General features: G+C 41.6%; 1 protein-coding gene across 1 annotated transcript in view; it reads left to right on the top strand.

Annotated features, from left to right (window-relative positions):
- Positions 1–18,910, top strand: part of Hydin (HYDIN, axonemal central pair apparatus protein) — a 433,520-nt gene that overhangs the window by 257,884 nt on the left and 156,726 nt on the right. Inside the window, exons 25-31 of the mRNA XM_023709202.1 lie at positions 3,840–3,989; positions 4,621–4,699; positions 7,687–7,794; positions 8,060–8,269; positions 10,509–10,646; positions 15,407–15,584; positions 17,959–18,086. Of these exons, the coding sequence (XP_023564970.1) occupies positions 3,840–3,989; positions 4,621–4,699; positions 7,687–7,794; positions 8,060–8,269; positions 10,509–10,646; positions 15,407–15,584; positions 17,959–18,086 (991 nt within the window). The remainder of the gene's footprint in view (positions 1–3,839; positions 3,990–4,620; positions 4,700–7,686; positions 7,795–8,059; positions 8,270–10,508; positions 10,647–15,406; positions 15,585–17,958; positions 18,087–18,910) is intronic.

Below are 18,910 nucleotides of genomic sequence, written 5' to 3'. Positions count from 1 at the left end.
TATATATATATTAGCACAAAAGAGTGTATTGATCCTTACCCAAGAATTAAAAATAAAATGTGGTGAAACTACTGATCCCAAGCCAGTGCTGTGGATGAGAAAGTGTGTGACATTCACATGATTCTGTTCTAGCCAGAGGGGTTGTCCCTTTCCTGGCTTCTCCAGCAATTCTGAGACAGGCAGCTCTGGAATTGGAGTGGTATTGATTTTCCTTGTTTGCTGCATGCTCTTTCTGAAAATTAGTGAATCTAATCCTGTTTGGGTCAGCATAGCAGGAAAGTGATCATCTATACTTGAGGCTATAGTGAGGTCTGATCCAAAGGAAGAAAACTCTGCCAATGTTCTGTTTCCATTTTTTGGAGCAGTTTTCCTACTTTAATGGTAGAACCTTGGTTTTGATAAGGGTTTCACTGTCTCCTGGGCCACAGCCTACCAGCAAGTAGGGCTGCACTGCCACTTCCTCTCTTCGTTTACACAGAGGCCTCTCACTTCCTAGTTGTCCAGCTATCATTGCCAACTGAGGTGCTGCTTCTCTTCAGGTAGGCAGACTCTGAAGCCTCCTATTTTTGCCTTACAGATATGCCCCCATGTTCTCTCCATTCAGCACATCATCCTAGGGGGTGCAGATGGCGGGCACAAGAGTGCTACAGTGTGTGCACTAATGCGCCAGGAGCCCCCAGGCATCTCTGCCGACCTCAGGTGATCTAGCAAGTGCTCAGAACTGTCCTTTAATAGCTTTCAGTGTGGCTAGCTGGTAAGGCTTAGTACTAACCCCACATTATCAGCTTCCTCCAGAGCTGTCATGTGGCCATTCCCACCCTCAGCAACTCCCCAGTCTGGATACACCTTAGAAGCACCTGAGAAGACTAAAAGTATTGAAGACCTGAGCCTTACCTGAGACCCTCTGAATCAAAATCAAACCAAGAGATGAGGTTCAAGAATCTTTATGTTAAAACATTTCCCAGGAGATTTTTCTGTATCCAGCCTGGTGTAGCTCCTCTGGCCAGAATGATGTGGCTTCAGTCCTAGGTAAATTCAGCTAGAGACATCTGGTCTGGAACAAGCCAAATGGAAACTTATGAAAGAAGATGAAAGGAACTTTTCCCTCACTTCCACAAGGCCATCTGAGATGCAAGTGTGGTGCAGAATAGCCATATTACCTGGCATGCTGTTCGGTTGTTCTCACTGAGCTATTCACCCTTCCACCTATCTACTCACCTACCTATCAATCCATCCATCCTTCATCACCCATCAACCTCCTTATCTAATCAAACAAATCTTGAGCTCATGCTCTGTATATTAGACCCTGTGTTCTGAAGCTATAAAGGGGAAACACCCTGGATCCTGCCCTCCACAAGCTAGCTGTCCTATAAAAGTAATAAGCCCGGCCACAGATGGCTCTAGCCTTATGTTTTCCAAAGGGGAAAAGGAATGGGTATCTTCTTAAATAGAGCAAGGTTAAGCTTAGAGCCCTCACCAGTTAAAAAAAACAATATGGATTTTTTTCAATTGATTTTTCAGTGGTAGTTAATATTGGGTTTTCATTTATGAAAATGACATAAAATTTTCCTTTAAAATAAGCCTATTAATAAACTCAGTGTATTATCACTACAAAATCATTAAATGGCTACAGTTCAGAAGACTACCATACATGGGTGAAAATGTGACTATCCAGAGCTCTCACACACTACAGGTAGTCATGTAAAATGGTACAGCCTAGGGCCAGCCAAATAGCTCAGCGGATTAAAGCGCCTGCTTAGGCAGATGCAGGGGCCGGGAGTTTAATTCCCCAGGCCTGCTGTGCCAGTGCTGCCCCTGGGGCACACTGAGATTGTGATTGAGACTGGGCGTGGTGGTACACACCTATAATTCCAGCACTTGGGAGGCTGTAAACAGGAGGATCACTATGAGTCTGATCTATGCAGTGAGACCCTGTAGACCCTGTCCTAAATACCAAAAAAAAAAAAAAAAAAAAAGAAGGTATATCCATTGTGGAGAACTCTTTGGCATTTCCTCTATTGTTAAATATGCATGTACCATATAACCCAACAGCTCCCTTCCTATGAATTTGCCCAAGAAGAATGTTAGCTTTTCATTAGCATAGCACATACCTAGGATATCCAACTTAGAGAACATTTTTATTTGGTTCACAGTTTTAGAGTTTCAGCCCATGACCAATCAGTTGGCCTTCTTTCACTGTGGAGGGCAATGTGGAATACCATGGGGGGGTACATGACAGAGCAAACTCATTTACCTCATCATAACATCATGAGCTAGTGAGAAGAGGAGGGAAGGCCCAAAGAGTTCCACTGTGCCCTTTGAGAGCATTCCTCTGTGATCTGAAGACCTCCCTGTAGGCCTCACTGCCCAAGTTCCACTACCCACCTCCGTGTGGTACCAAGCTGGAATCCAAACGTTTAATACAGGGCCCTTCAAGGGGTGTTCCAGACCCAAACTATAGCAAAGAATGAAAACAAATGAACACACACAGACTTGCACACAAATGCTTATAGCAATTTTATCAGTAGTATCCAAAAGCTGGACATGGTCTAGGTGTCCATCAGCAAGATGAATAAGTATCCATGCTATAAAGTACTACTCTGCTAAGAAAAAAAATCTGCTTCCCATGAGACATAATAAATCTCAAAATCATTATGCTGAACAAAAGAAATCAGACACTTAAGAGTATGTTCCATTTTATGAAACTGTAGCAAATATATAGCAATGTAAAGCACAAGACACCTTGTAGGATGATGTAAGTGTTCTATTTATTAATATAGCAGTACATATGTGTGTTTAAAACTTCATCAGACTGTATGTTGATGAGTGCATTATGTATGTAAATTATTCTTCAACACAGTTGCTTTATTAGGTAATATTTAATATGGCAAAAACCATGGAAGTGCTAGAACACCTGAAGTTTAGGAAGTGAAATTCCAAGACATTGTGGAGGGTTGACAGTTTCCTCAAAGAAGCACAGATGAAATTCTGTGTCACTTCAGAGGGAGAAAGGATTTCTCACAATGGGAAGCTGGATAGTGGCGGGAGCTTCATACAGTACACGATACTTGTGCTGAGCCTCGGAGTCCACCTGAGGCCAGAATGAATACACAAGTGAAACTGGGTTGAAATTGATGTCAGAGACTTGAGATGAGTGGGGAAGGGCAAGAACAGAATTTAAAAAAAAAAAAAAAAAAAAAAAGATGGTGACATGAAGGGTAGGGGCAGTCCAACCACCTTGGCCCTGTGACACCCAAAGACTTTTGTAATCATGAAACCTGCACAGACAGACTTCAGCACCACCTGGTGAGGCACCAGTTCTCTCCTGCTCAGAGAACTTGAGAGGCAGTACAGCTTAGCAATGGAACTGGGATGAAGGTGAGGCAAGCGAGGCACCAGTGACACATGATAGGAGGCAGCATCAACAAATAGCCCACTCCTGCACCTCCAGGATCCTGGCAAGGTGTCTTTTACATGCTTCACCCTAGTCACGGCCCTATTTTCCATTTATCTATATCAGATACCCTATTTGATTCTGCTCCTCATAGATCTCACAGTCTAGTGAGCTTGGGAAAGATGACTATAAGAGGAGCCCAGAAACCTATAGCTACTCCAAGGAGAGATAACAGACCCAGAAGGAGCAAAGGGATAGAAAATTTCAGGAACAAATGAAACCTTACCTAAGACTTGGAGAAGACTGGTCCAAAGGAGGGTACAGGTTTGTCTTCTAATTCTGCCTGGCCTGAGATTTGGAATTTGACTTCTGAAAGTGAGACGCCACTAGGCACCAATTTACAAAAACTAATGTGCATCTGTGTCACCCTCCCCATCCTCTCAAGGCTTTGTAGGTTTGTGACATGGCCAGAGAAGCTCTCCACTTCCCCGACCTCCCAGACAGGGTCTATCCCAGCAACCTCACCGCCTGTCAGCTTGCCATCAGTCCCAACTACATTCAAGTCTGCTGATACAGAATTCAGTGATTCTATTAGGTAAGTGAAAGTGAAAAAGCAGAGTGGATTTTTCTTCAATAGCACGCTTTTCTCTAATCTGACTTACATCCTTAAGACTGATCCTCATGGATTCATTCAATCGGTAAACAGTTAAGGGTATGTGAGTATCTTCTATGTGTAGGCGCTAGATTATCCCCTGTGTGCCTTCAGAAGAATATAGAATTCTGGATCCTGGGGGATGGAACCTTTCACGTGGCCCTCGGCATAAGGTCAACGTCTAAAGCTGGGACCAAACCCATGAAAACAAGCAGGACCAGGTATGATGATCCATCAGCCATTGAATCCTCATAATAAAATGCTCTGGTAAATTAGGAAATTTAACATGGAGCACTGAGGACCCATCCAACGCACATGAAACATTAGTGGAGGCAATTATGTAAATTGGACATAGCCTTGACCTAGCAAAGAAAAGGGGTAGACCCTACAGAAAATTGACCATGTTAGTGGCCTAGACTTCACATTTGGGGCAGAGGACAACCAAGCTCTTGACCTCTTATGAAAGGTGCCCCATGACTGAAACTTACCCTTCCTCTCGAGGTGTGGGAGGTATAACTGAGACGATGCAGTCATGGCTGCCACATGAGTGACTCTGTTTCATTTCATTTCCCAGGATTTCCCTGATGGGTGAAGATGTTGGACCTAAAGGAAAAGAACTGAAAAAGATCAGAGCATCCACCTTGATCTCAGATGTACGGTTCTTTGCCCTGGGGGCAGACTGACAAGGACAGGGTCTCTCCCAGAATGAGGGCAGATTTAGGAGCAGAGAGGCCAGTGCAGAGGATGAGCTGGAAAGAGGTCCAGATCATATCCCAAGTAAACCTTCCCAGAGTCAATACCTTAACATGAGTTCAGGAACCAGATCTCCATAATGGAAAAGCCAGTTACTGTATCTCCAACCCTGGATCGCCTTGTCTTCTTCCCATCCCCTAGATAGAGGCTACTAAGAGGGCGAGATTTTTCTGAGTACTTCCATAATAAAAATGAGATGATCAAGAAAATTTAACAATGCATAACCTTAAATTCTCCTTCTGGAATGATGCCCTAAGGAGAGCATCAAAGATCTGCAAAGACAGCCAGGAAGGGTCACTAACCCAACCCCCTACAGGAGAGGCCACTCTTCTGAGTTCATGCCCACTTGCTCTATGACTCGCCTCCCATTTGATCCCCAGTTCATCAGTTTTACCTGAGCGGTTGTGCTTGTACTCTTATTGGTTGACCAGTTTTGTCCCACCTCATGCACACCTACTGAGGTCCCATATTTCCCACCTTAGACCTGCCTCGCCTCATGGCTTTGCTCTATAAAAATCCCTAGAAAAGTCAGGGTCCTTGCAACCCACACGGGTCCCCTTCTGTCCCTATCTTGGACAGAAGCTTTCTTTTCCCCAAATAAATAAATTCTGCTCTTAAAAACAAAATAACAACAACAAAAAAGGTAAGCAAAGATGTTTTTACGCTTTAGCAATAGCAAAATATTGAAAAATAAATAACTGTGTCCATGGTAACATACAATATTTTTAAATAGCAGTCATATCAATGCACAGGCATGAGCAGGCATTTCCACACTTTGTAGGAAGAATGTGAATTGCCATAACCTCTATGATATGCAGCTTGGCGAGCATCTCATAATCTAAAATACATAGTTCCTCTTCTAGAAAAGTATTTTCTAGATAGGTTTTTATGCTTACATATACATGTGACTATCCTTGTACACTACGCCCTTGTAGTACACTACAGCTTTATTTCTGAGAGCAAGAAAAAGTGGAAACAACTACACCAATAGGAGACTAATTGAATAAACTGCATACTGTACTACTGAAGTACCATGAAATCCTTTTTAAAAACTGAGAAAATTTCCTGTATACTGATTTGGGTGATCTGTGATATATTTAGTTAAAGTGCTAGAAGCAAAACAGAATGCATAACATGTTACCAAGTATATAAAAACAGCTGCATTTTCTGAGCATTTATATGCTTTACCCTATCCTAAACTTTTTTTTTAATTTTAGGGAAGGGTCTACAGGGTGTTCAGGGTCTCACTACTAGATCAGACCCGTAGTGATCCACCTGTTTGCAGCCTCCCAAGAGCTGGGATTACAGGCATGCACCACCACGCCCAGTCTCAATTGCCATCTCAGAGCACGGGGGGGGGGGGGGGCTGGCAAGACAGGCCCGGGGTTTGAACCCCCGACCCCTGCACCTGCTTGCAGGCACTTTAATCCTCTGAGCTATTTGGCCAGCCCTTTTTTTTTTCTAAGCATTTTTAATTAACTTTTATTTCTCCTACAACTTTATGAAGTGAGTACTATTACCTTTCCCTATTTTATCTATGAGGAGACATATCCATTAAGCTGTGGAGCTGGAATATTTGGCAATCAGGTCACATATATGTATTTTATGTCTCAAATAAGTCCATAGATATATTTGCTTATGCATAGAATGTCTCTAGAATGCAACCTTCGTGAGGGCAGGAATTTTATTCTGTTTTGTTCACTATTGTATCCCTAGTACCTGGAATTGGTCCCCAGGAAGCCCTTGAAAGTATTGATCAGTTAAAGAAAATAACTAAGTGAACATATCAGTGTATAAATGGATAGTGGTTATGAGGGGAGAGGAGCTGAAGAATTGGAAGAAGGGATGGGAGTCTCCCTTTGAATATTTTAAATTGATATCATGTATATGTACCAACTATTTTTAATATTTAAAAATATATATGCAGAACATTCAGTCACATAGGGAGGGTGACACTCATAATGTCAACTGAAAAATCAGAGTACAAAATATAGATGCATATATTATCAATATACACACATATTTATAACCTATTGATTGATTTTTGTTGCTTTGGAGCTTTTTTTAATTTTCAAATTTTTAGAATAAGTATGTAAATATATAAAATACTTATTTTTCAAATGTTCCTTTTTTCTATTTGTAAATGCTCCTTTTTTCTTTGTCATAGAAAATTCAGTAATACAGAAAAATCTTCAAAATCCATCCTTCACAGAAAAATACTTCTTTTTTTTTTAATGTACTTGATACAGGGTCTCACTACACAGCTCGGACTCATAGTGATCCTCCTGTTTTCAGCCTCCCTAGCACTGGGAATACAGGCATGCACCACCATGCGCAGACTCAGTTGCCAGCTCTGTGTGCCCAGGGGGCAGGGCTGGCACAGCATCCAGGGCTCGAACCCCAGTCCCTGCACTTGGCTAAAGCAGCACTTAGTCCGCTGAGTTATCTCACCAGCCCTAGAAAAATACTGTTGAAACAACAACTTGCCAGGTATCTGTGTATGCAAATCTCAGGATGAATGAATACATACTCGCACTTTCACTCAGGAGACCTATCATGAAGGGAATTTCTTTCTTACCCAATTCTTTGTGCATCAGTCACAGCCCATAAATACACAGGGTGTGACCTATGGATACACTTACCAATACGCTTTGTCTAAGGTGACCCCTATTGATGGAGCAGTTAGTTTGCTTCCAGGCTTTGCTATTATAGTAGCATTGCAGTAAACATCTTTACAGATACATTTGAGCACTACCCTATTATCTCCCTAGGAAAATGCAATATTTCATGATCATATGCAATGCATCTCCTTTTTATATGGGAAAGGTACATATAAATGATCCATTATAAATGCTTTCTAGCTTTTCTTCATGTCTTTAACTTCTAGGAAAGAAAAATTAGCCCTTCTGAAACAGAAGTTAGCCAGAGCCAACTGGAGTTTGAGGAACCCTTATGGCTTTCTCAAGAGGAGCTGGTTTCCATGGGGATAGAAGAGGTAAGTAATACTCCTGCATCCTGAGACCTTCTGGTGCAATTTTTCTAATGAGCACCTGCCCCACATTAGAAACCTCATCTCTCCAGAATGCTGTTAATACCGTTCCCATCATATATGTTCAGGGCGCCAGAGTGCTGGGCTCGGCACCTCTTACAGAATCAAACAACAGCTAGGAATACACCTGCCAATCAACAGAACTTTACCTTACCCGTGACGGCCACATTGTCCTGGCAGCTGTTCTCATATAGGATGGCTCTCTCTGCAGGTATTTGATATTTTGCCCCTCTATGGAGCCCTGCGGCCCTACAGCAACCACCAAATATCCTTCACCTTCTACGGACACTGTGACATCACTGCACAGGCCAAAGCTATGTGTGAAGTGGAAGGCGGGCCCACCTATGAAATAACACTGAAGGGACAAGCTTCTACGGTCAACTATTCCTTTGACACCAAGGATATTAACTACGGGCTACAGGTACTGCTAACCAGTGGGAGAACATGTTCTGGTTTTGCTTTAAATATGAACGATACCCCTTGTCCCTGAATCTCTCCTGAATACCAGTCAGCTCAATCTCATGCTCATCCTTGCCCTGGATCCCTATTCTGCTTTCCTGACTCTGATCATCCTCCTCACCAGCTTCTAGAACTCAACAGTGTTGGTGCTCACATGTCTATCCGGAAGCTCCTCCAGCCTCCCTGGTCTCATTAGCACTGCCATTTCCTCACACCTTAGTGCGAGTCTGCAAGCCTTTTCCCCTGCACTCTACCCTGTACTCCACATCTTTTTAACATCCAGTGCTTGCCACTTTATCTACCAAGTCCTGCTCTGAGTCAGTTTTTTTCATTTTCTGGCCTCTGTGACCACACTACAGGGCCTCATCGAGCCATACCTGATTCCCTGCCGCAGCTCTTCCCATGCTGTGTGTGTACGAATCCATCTGCTCATGTGCAGATTCTGCTTCTGTTGGTCTGGGCAGCATGAGAATCTGAATTTCTAACATGCTCCTTCAGACCCGCTGCAAGCAAGGGTCACAACACATTCACAGCTTCTTCCTGTAACCCACAAAATATCGCTTCCAGATTAGCTTTCCCAAAGTTACCTGTCATCTTTCATCTCATCAGTCCATGACTAATTAATCCCAGAAGTGTTTGGAAAAGCAGTGTAGTACTGATGAGCAAAGAGCATGGTCTTATATCCTGTTTTGCTCCCTACTGTGTTATCCTTACTGTGTCACCACATGACCCCTCCAAGCCAGGGTATCTTTCATCTAGAAAATGGGAGCAGGTAGAATACTTGTTCCTCCACCAGGGGGTTGTGGCTACTTAAGTATCTGGCCAATGCTGTGCCAAGTAGGCCTTCAATCACCATGAGTTCCTTCCTTTCTCACTCAGGGCCAGGTTCCTCCATGTGGATGAGGGTATCCTAAATTCCTCTATACACTGATGCTTCTTACATAGGAATTTCATTACCAGTCATTCCCCATTATGGCCCATTCATTTGCTTACAGCCAAGCCAGTTGACCCAGTAACTTTAATTCACCCTGTCCTTCCTACCTCCACGCTTGCTCTTTTATTATCCCTGCCTCCTCTCCTCTGCCAAACCCAAACCTTTACATCCTATAGACCCAGCTCAGCTCCTTTCCAGTTTCCTTATTTTCTATCCCCTTGGCAATTAGAAATGAACTTTGCCATAGTAGAATATGTTTCTAATGTTTGCCTTGGGATAATTGTCAGTTGGTTCTGTCTGCACCTTTTCTCTCCAATTAGATTTTTTTTTCAGGTTGACTTTATGTTTTATTTTATTTTAGAGATCCAATTAGATTTTGTGTTACATACTCAGAGGCCATATGTTCTACCAAATTTAACGAGAATTCAATGTCCATTCATAGCTAGTTCCTGTGTAATTATTGGATTATGTGTGTTTTTAGGTTAAAAATTGTACCTAAAGTCCAGTTCACCTAACACTGATTGAAACTGTCTTCACTGTGCTCATCAAATAGATTTTTTTTTCATATTTAGTGCAAGGTCTGCAGGATCTCACTACACAGATCAGACTCATAGTGATCTTCCTGTTTATAGCCTCCCAAGCACTGGAATTACAGGCATGCGCCACCAAGTCCAGTCTTAGATTTTCTTTTCTTCCGTATCTACAGGGTTCTCAGGCCAATTGGCTTAAGCTCATCTTTGAGTGCATTCTTTGAAACAACTAGTCCTTGCCCTAGCTTATTCTAAGGACTTCTAAAGTGGTCTCATTTACTCTTATTAGGCTTACTATATTATCTGGTGAATTGTGTTAGTGAAAGATCAAAAAAAAAAAAAATAATGGAACTAGCCTATCTCAACCGTGGTGTCCATATAAATGGAAAAATTCGTTACAGAACATTGTGACCTCAGATCTTACGTTCTTCTTATAAATAGAATCCAAAAGCCAAATAATCTTAGTATTGAAAACGTACCTTAAGATTCTCTAATACAAGTTTCTGTGGTATACAAGAATCTGAGGTATGAAAGTTAAGTATTCACCCACAAGGCCATTAGTGAAGTAAACAAGTGGTCCTCTTGACCCAAGAAGCTGCCTTTCTGTGATGATGAAATGCGGATTGGCTGGTATGTCTCTCACAAGGAGCAGAGGCCATGTCTCCTTTCATCAGAGGGACAACAGCGTCCCAAAAGTGGGTAGCAAAAGAGTCACCCTTTCTTCTTCTCTCCTGCAGCTGTTTGACCATGTCACAGAGCGTGAGATCACACTGAAGAACACTGGGAAAGTTGGCTTTGACTTCAAGATTTTGACTGACCACCAGTCTCCCCCATACATCCTTCTCCCTGGGGTGCCATGGATCGAGCCTCTGTCGGTGAGTGAACAGTGGGAGGGGCCAATTGAAAAGGACAGACCACAACCCAGAGGTAGGTGAGTGCTCTTCACGGCCAAGACTATGAGAGTCACTTTTAAAAATCATCATTAAAATTAAAGAATTCAAGGGCCAGCCACATAGCTCAGCAGATTAAAGCTCCTGCTTAGGCAGATGCAGGGACCGAGGTTCCATCCCTGGCATGCCATGCTAGCCCCGCCCCTGGGGCCCACTGAGGTAGCCATTGAGATTGGGCATAGTGACATGTGCCCTGTAATCCCAGCAATTGGGAGGCTAAAAACAGGAGGATCACTATGAGTCTGATCTGTGTAGTGAGACCAAATAGACTCTGTACTAAATACATTTTTAAAAAAATTAAAGAACTCAGAAGGAAGAAAATTAAATAAATTCAGACTACTTACATATTAAATAAGAATGAATTAAATCCTACATTAGCCATTTCCTTGGCACTAGGGAGACATCTATAAACCAGACAGATACAACTTAAGGACTTCTTTGCCTGACAATAAAAATTAATTTTACTTCCACTGATCTCTTCACACTTCTCCTGTAATTCTCAAATGCCTTGTCCACCACCTACTCCAAGTAAGAGCACTTTTTACTAGCAGATGTGAAAAGACCAACAGATGACATTATTGTTTTTTAAAGGCAAATGTACAGCTGGGTCCTTGCTCATATCATATTGACCCATCAGTGTTAGCACTTTTGATGAAATTTTCTCACCATGAAAATAGCATATAATTGCTAGAAGGTAACTGGAAAATATTAAAACAAAGAATAAATGAATGATTGTTCATGATATTATAATCCAAAGATAATGGATGTTACCGTCTTTGGTGATCTGTCCTTCCTCTAAATGATCACTTCTATTTAGGGTATTGCTAGCCTCCCTAATCCTCTCTGACCCGCTTATCTGTCCCCACACTAATACTGTATTATCTTAATTGTTGTGGCTTTAAAAATGCATCTTAATATCAGTTAGATGTGTCCCTTTTTCTTCTTAATTTTCCAATTTGTCTCAGCTATTCTTTTGAATCGACTCTTACGTTCTGTGTCTCTGACTTCCTGAGTGCCTACTTTTACTCCTTTCTTGATTAGTTGAAAAATGTGAGACTATTTGCCTGATTGTACCTCTCCCTATAAATTATAGGAAAATGATAAATAAAAAAGTAGAAGTTAGTTTTAAATATGTGTGAATAGCTGCCATAAATTTCATTGTTTCCTAAATTGTCTAGAACTAGTTTTATTTTAAGCTTAATTTTAAAATATACTTTTATTATTTCTAAATAATTAAGATTTTTTGTTATTTAAGCTCTTATTAATATTAATATTGAGGGGGGCTTGTGTCATGATCAGATAATGTAGCCTTCTCAATTCCTACTTTGTGAATTTGCATGTTTTAGTAGTCTAAAATGATTTTTTAATCTCATGAATGCCTGAAAACAACATTTCCTAGTCTATAGAATCCAGATTATCATGAATATTATATTAAGCTGAATAATAGTGCCCAAATCTGTATCTTTTTCTCTTTAGCTTTTCTGAGACTAAGTGGTATATAAAAACTTTTGTACATTTTCCACCTATTTTCTATAAATCTGTGAAAATTTCTGTTTTAAACATTTTTGTTTCTGTCCTGAAGCGGCTGATGACAATGATGTGGACAATATGTCTTACCTTTTTAAATTGCCGTTGTGCTCCTTAACGCTTCTTGCATTCAATTCTACTGTCTCGATACTGGCATTCCTGCCTCCTTTTTGCTGTATATTGCTTGCCCATCAGCTGTTTTAAAATATACAGAGTTGAATTTTATTTTTTAACCTCTCTAGACATCTTAGGTTTCAACAGGGAGATTTAGCATGTTTTTATCATTACTATACTTGAAATAATTGGTATTATTTCTTTCATTGTATCTCCTACATAATAAAAATTTTCTTAATGTCTTTCCATTCTATCTTTTAATCATAATTACTACATTTTTCTTGCTCTTTTCTCTAACTTTCCTTTCAAGCATTTGAATTTACCTTGCTGCTTTCTGTGTAAATTGATATAACTCTAAAGAAAACAGTTTGACAGTGTCTATTAAAATTACTCTTTGATCCAGAAATTTTGTTTCTGATCATCATATATGAATGTTCCCCACTTATAAAATATATATATTATTATTTACACACTCTGTAATGACAATAATGAAAAAGCACAAACAAAACCAAATGTCTTGGGCTCACTTCAGCAGCACATATACTAAAACTAAGTGTTGGGGCCGGGGGCTCAATCCTTAGCCTTCCATGCTGGCCCCACCCCCAGGGCGTGCTGAGACAGCAATTGAGATTGGGCATGGTGGCGCACACCTATAATCCCAGCTCTTGGGAGGCTGTAAACAGGCTAATCACTATGAGTGTGATCTAGTAGTGAGACCCTGAAAACCCTGTAGACCTTTCCCTAAAATACAAAGAAAACCTTAAATGTCATCATCAGGGAAATAGTTCTTTTTTAATGTATTTATATTACATAATATAATAATATGCAGCAGTTAAGAGGGATAAGGTAGCTCTAGATGTACTAACATTGAGTTAATTCTAAGATATATAGCTCTGTAGAAAGAAAATGTGAAAAATAGTATTTTTTGCTACCATCTGCCCTTTTAAATACATACATATATATGTAATCTAGATATATAAGCTAATGTTTAGTATTTTTGCATCTTAGTTAGTGATCATTGATCCATAAATTTCTTTATTCATACTATGTTTGACTAGGTTGGATATCATAAGAAGAAATGGTTTTTTTTCTCTTGTCTATTCCCTAGAATGGTTTTTGAACTCAAGTTATTGTTTTTTTAAAAGGTTGGCAGAACTTATATATCTAATATCATATATTCCATTTTCTCTAGGAAGATTTATGGAAAGCAGCAATAACTTGTACTTACAACTATGATTTATTTTGCCACATTATTTTAGATTAGTTTCAAAGTAAAATCAACAAGGGCCGGGGAGATGGCTCAGTGGAATAAGCACTTCTCTGGCAAGCGCAAGAGCCTGAGTTCAATCCCTGGCTCTGCAAAAAAAAAAAAAAAAAAAAAAAGTAAAATCAACAAAGGGAAAAAGTCAGACGGGGCAAAGTCAGAAGAAACCAGGATGAGGTTCCAAGGGTCCTCTCTCAGTGGAATCGACACAGGACCTTGGGTCCCCTGGCAACAAGTTGTGACAACAATGTGGGCGATGCTGGGAGCTCATCAGTGCCTGCCACATAAGCACGCTCTGCCTGGCACACACCAAAGTTCCAGACACCCAGAAAGGAAGAGGCACTCACCTAAATCATACCATGCGCGCAGTTCAGGTGCAGCCAGCTGACGGGGGTGGGGTGCTGGACAGAGCCTTCCAGTGTCTCAGTTCCCCGATGCCCGCTGGCCTTTCTGAGAACAAAGCCTCCGGGTCTGCCACGCTAGCCTTTGTCTGCACCGTCCCTTGCTTTTGAGCCAGGGCTTTTTATGTGTCCAAATGGGATTTGTCTCCTCTGCATTTTTTTTTCCTTTTCAGTAAGGGAACTTTCCTACTATGAAGTCAAAATTTTTATAAGTGAAAATAAATACTGATGTAACTCAACAGTATTCACACATTTATTTTTTGTGTGTTTTTTTTAATTTTATGTATTTGATACAGGGTCTCACTACACAGCTCGGACTCATATTGTAGCAATCCTCCTCTTTCAACATCCCTGGCGCTGGGATTACAGGTGTGCACCACCACACTCAGTTTCCATGGCTGGCTCTGCACACCCGGGGCAGGACCAGTGCAGCATGTGGCCTCAGGGATCCAGCCCAGGTCCCTGTGCTTACCAGGCAGGCGCTTAGACTGCTAAGCTATCTCCCTTACTACACACATCTGAATGTGTAATAAAAGAGAGAAAAGTTTCCCCTCAAGCCTTCCACCAGAGAGCTGGTTTTTCTGGAAAAACACACTGCTCAGTGATGTGTGTTCGCACCCAAGGAGGGGTGCAAAGAGAGAAGGCACCAGTGAGGGCACAGCCTGGAGACACACAACGCAGCACATTGTACAGTTTGACTCCACAACATGGACCCTTGTACACACACACACACACACACACACACACGCACACACACACACACATGCACATGCTCACTCACACATACATTCCATAACATGTGTACAATTTCATAAGGTGGCTCATGTGAGTGATATCTTAGGAAATTTGGTGACAGGTCAGTCCTATGCATTTTCTCAAAACTGAATATGTTTGGGGACCTGCCCAGCAGCTCAGTTGTTTAAGTGCCTGCTTAAACAAAGCCCTGAAGCTCAAGCTTCTGGTGTTCCAAACCAGAGTCACTGCAAACGAGAAATGCCCTAAAGGCATTTCGAGCTTCCAAAAAAAAAAAAAAAAAAAAAAAAAAAAAAAAAAAAAACTGAATATGTTTTACCAGTCTTGTAATTTTAAAACTTCTTACTGAGATCTTCACTTGAATTTCCGATGAATTTTGAAGATGCGCGTAGTTTACTGTTGTCACTTTCCCTTTGTGTTGCCTCTTTTATGAGCTATGGGCTCATGTGTCTTGCTCCCGCTTTCTTTTCGGCTCCTCACAGTGTCACAGGACTAGACCATGGGGGTGTGTGTAAGGAGAGAATAAGCAGAACAGGGAGGTGGCCTCTGGCTTCTCTAGTCCATCGCCTTCCGCCATAGAGGTCCATTTATGAACCCCGCGTGCTCCTCATCTTCCCACTGCATAGGGTTTCATCAGCTCACACAGCGAGCAAGTGTTGAAGGTCTACTATTTACCTGGGATACCTGAGGTCTTTCAAAGGAGCTTCCAGATACAGATCGCCCACCTGGACCCAGAAAACATCTCTCTGAGTGGAGAGGGAATCTTTCCCCGGATCAGCCTGGATCTCCCCAGGAACCTCCAAGGTACCACTGCCCTTAGTCTCTTCCCACTGGGGTCTAATGGTACATTCTGGCTTTGCTTCTTTGAAGATTTATTTATCTCCCTGGCAATGCCCTTTTGTTCCATTCTGTGTTATTCCTCAATTGCTAGGAAGCGGAGGGGGTGAATTTGACTCAGTGTAGCCTACAGGGGTACCAAACAGAGATCTCTGGCCAATTTTCTATCATTGAACTACATATAGAGAGATCAGAAAATTTCACTTCCAAAGGCATTTCAGTCCAATATATGTTCCTTTCAGCCACGGTTCTCCCCAAATCCCCTCCCCTAATGTCACATTCATGCTGTCTTCCTGATTGAGAAGGTGAGGGCTGACGAGCTGCCAGGTATAGAATTCTCAAAGTAAAACTGCATGGAAAGGCCCCTTATTTTGGAATCTCAGGCTCTGCAGGATGAATGAGACACTACTAGGTGCCTGCCACATGCCTACTAGAGGCTTTTCTAGTCACATATGGCTTCCAGAGCCATCTTCTGTACCAAGCCGATATTTATGCCGTGGTAGATCCCCAAGCTCAGCTGTAGACTCTCTGGCTTTTACTTCTAAAAAGGGCACACTGGACCAAGGGTCAAGAAAAACTGTTCATCTCCACGTGCCCCTTGGAGCATCTCAGAATCACTTCCCCTGCAAATCTTCGGCCAAACCCTCTTTCCCCAACCTCACATCTGCCCGATTCCTTCAAGTCACTAGCTTTTTTGTTCATGATCTTCTGTTAAATTCTACATGTTTGCTCTCTGAAGACATGAATGTAAATGTTAATAAAACCAAGACTATTTACAGTCTAGTAGCTGGAGGTACAGCCAGAGAGGGAGCACTCCCACTCCACAAACAGTCATCCCTCAGTGTCCAAAAGGAATTGGCTCCAGGACCTTCTTTCGATGCCCAAATCCATGGATGCTCAGCTTCCTTAAATAAAAAGGCATCACATTTGCATATCAACTTTATACATTTTCTGTGTACTTTAAATCATCTCTAGACATCTTATAAATGTAAATGCAGCAGTTGTGGTATGACTGTGGTGCTTTATTATTGGGGATGAGGACAAGGAAAAATTCTGTACATGTTCTCTACAATCACAATTTTTCTAAATATTTTTGAACCATGGTTGTTAAGCATGCAGGCACAGAAATTACAGATACAAAGAACCAAATATAATTGTCAGAAGAAAATTCTTTACCATGTACTTTGAAAACTAGGTGCCCAGCTGGTCTGACCAGGGCAGCAGACTTAGCTTGACCAGTAAGGGCTTAAAAATAGCTAAAATTGAACAGCATTGGTGTGGCTTATTGCTACAGCCTGCCACACTCTCAGCTTTTCCTTTTGTTTTACAGTGGGCATTGTGGTCACTTTGCCTTACTTGCCCCCAAATCATCTGAATTTGCTCTGGATTAGTGTCAATTTAAGTTCCAAACTCCAGTTCCCTTCCTGGCTTATTTCGATTTAGTTAAAGTAGCATGATCTAAATATATTCTAGGGCTGGTGAGATGGCTCAGTGTTCTAAAGCACCTACTTAGAACAAGCTCAGCAAAGCACAGGGACCGCGGTTCAATCCCCCAGCACCACATGCCAGCCAGCTCCGCCCCCTGGTGGGCTGAGCTGGCCACACGCAAATAAATAAAAATTAAAAAAATAAATAAATAAATAAATAAATAAATAAATTCTACATGACCCAAATGCATTCTTTTTTTTTTTTTTTTCTTTTTCTTCAGTACAAGGGATCGAACTCAGTACCTTGAGCTTGCCAGGCAGGCACTTAGGCTGCTGAGCTATCTCCTTGGCCCTCAAATATATTCTTTTGTTAACTGAAATTTATTTTTTCATTTCAAAATCACCTCCCACATCTTTATTTTTTTTAATTTTTTAATAGATTGCAAATTGAAAATAAATTATTTACAAACATAAGTGAATATAACAAAAATTGTCCAAAATAAAAATGAAGAAAGAATTTACAGATCAGTCATAATAGTGTTAACTGAAATTTAAGAAGCATGAAAACCGATGTAAAAGGTGACCCAGTGCCCCAGTCTGACCAACGTTGGGCTAGGAGTAATCCCAGGATGTACAGGGTTTGGTGCTGCAACTGGAGCAGTTCCAAGTAGCCCTGTTGCTCCTGTCAAGTCTTTGAGAGTCAGCTGACTCACTCAGATTCAATTACATGAAACTCAGTGAGGTCTCAGATACAGATGTCCTCTCCCTCTCTAAGTAGAAGGGGAAAACGTAGCTGGTGAAGCATCAGAAAGTTCACTTCCTTCTCACTTTATCCTGAGCTGAGAGTCTGCGTTGGGGCCATAAGTCATAGTTTTCCAACCACCGTGATTCCTTTTGCCTTTCAACCACCACAGGCAATGAAAAATATAAAACCTTCTTGGATCTAGCCCAAAAAAAGGCAAAAAAAGAGAACAATAAAAATGAAATTCACAGTCACTCTGAGATGGTAACTGAGGAAATGCCTGAGGATGACTCTTCTGAGGTACGTCTAGCTTCCCTCTGCTTGGAATGTGTGTGGGGAAGAATGGTGTATGCCAAGGGCCAGGGGCAAGAAGGACATGGGGAAGACAAAGATATGAGCGGAGACAAAGAAGAGGCAATGTGACGGAGGCCAGCTGAGCCTAAAAAGGTGAGAATCCACTGGCAAATATGTGAAGGGTTTTAGACTTTTTCGTGAGCACAACAGGAAGCCACTCAGTGTTTCAACCAGAAAGGTGGCATAATCACATTTGCACCGTTATAAGAACCCTCTAGCTAATTTATGGAACTTCAAGGGGACAGCATTTGAGGGAATGAGAGTCAGGGTTTTTTTAGAAATCTGGTGGAATAACTAGGAAAGAGATGGGGATGATGAAAATAATGGCAGTGGTGGGGATGGAGACAATTGGGTGGGCTCAAGGTGGACTGGTCAGGGATTAGGCATTGAATGGATATGGTATAAGGTATTGGGTGACCTGCAGACCTCACACTCAGATGACAAGGTGAGGAGATAGGAAACTCAGAAGCATGATTTTATGGGAGGGGCAAGAAGCAAAATGAGATTTCTGATGAACATGAGATTCTGTGCATCAGCCAGTAGAGAGTTAGAGATGTTCCTAAGAGCCCAGGAAAGAGAGATAGGTTGAAGAAAGTGATTTGAGAACCATCCAGTGGTCACTGTAATCACAGGAAATGGTGAGATGTCCTAGGATGTGTAGGGAGGGAACAAGGAAGAGGGTAGATTTAGAAGGGAGCTCTGCTAAAGTAGACAAGTGAGATTGCATCAAGAATAAAGCCCTCAGGGCCAGCGGTATAGCTCAGTGGACT

This window comes from Octodon degus, unplaced genomic scaffold (assembly GCF_000260255.1).
Source record: "Octodon degus isolate 3935 unplaced genomic scaffold, OctDeg1.0 scaffold00011, whole genome shotgun sequence".
Classification (NCBI taxonomy): domain Eukaryota; kingdom Metazoa; phylum Chordata; class Mammalia; order Rodentia; family Octodontidae; genus Octodon; species Octodon degus.
This window is presented reverse-complemented; position numbering and strand designations above follow the sequence as displayed.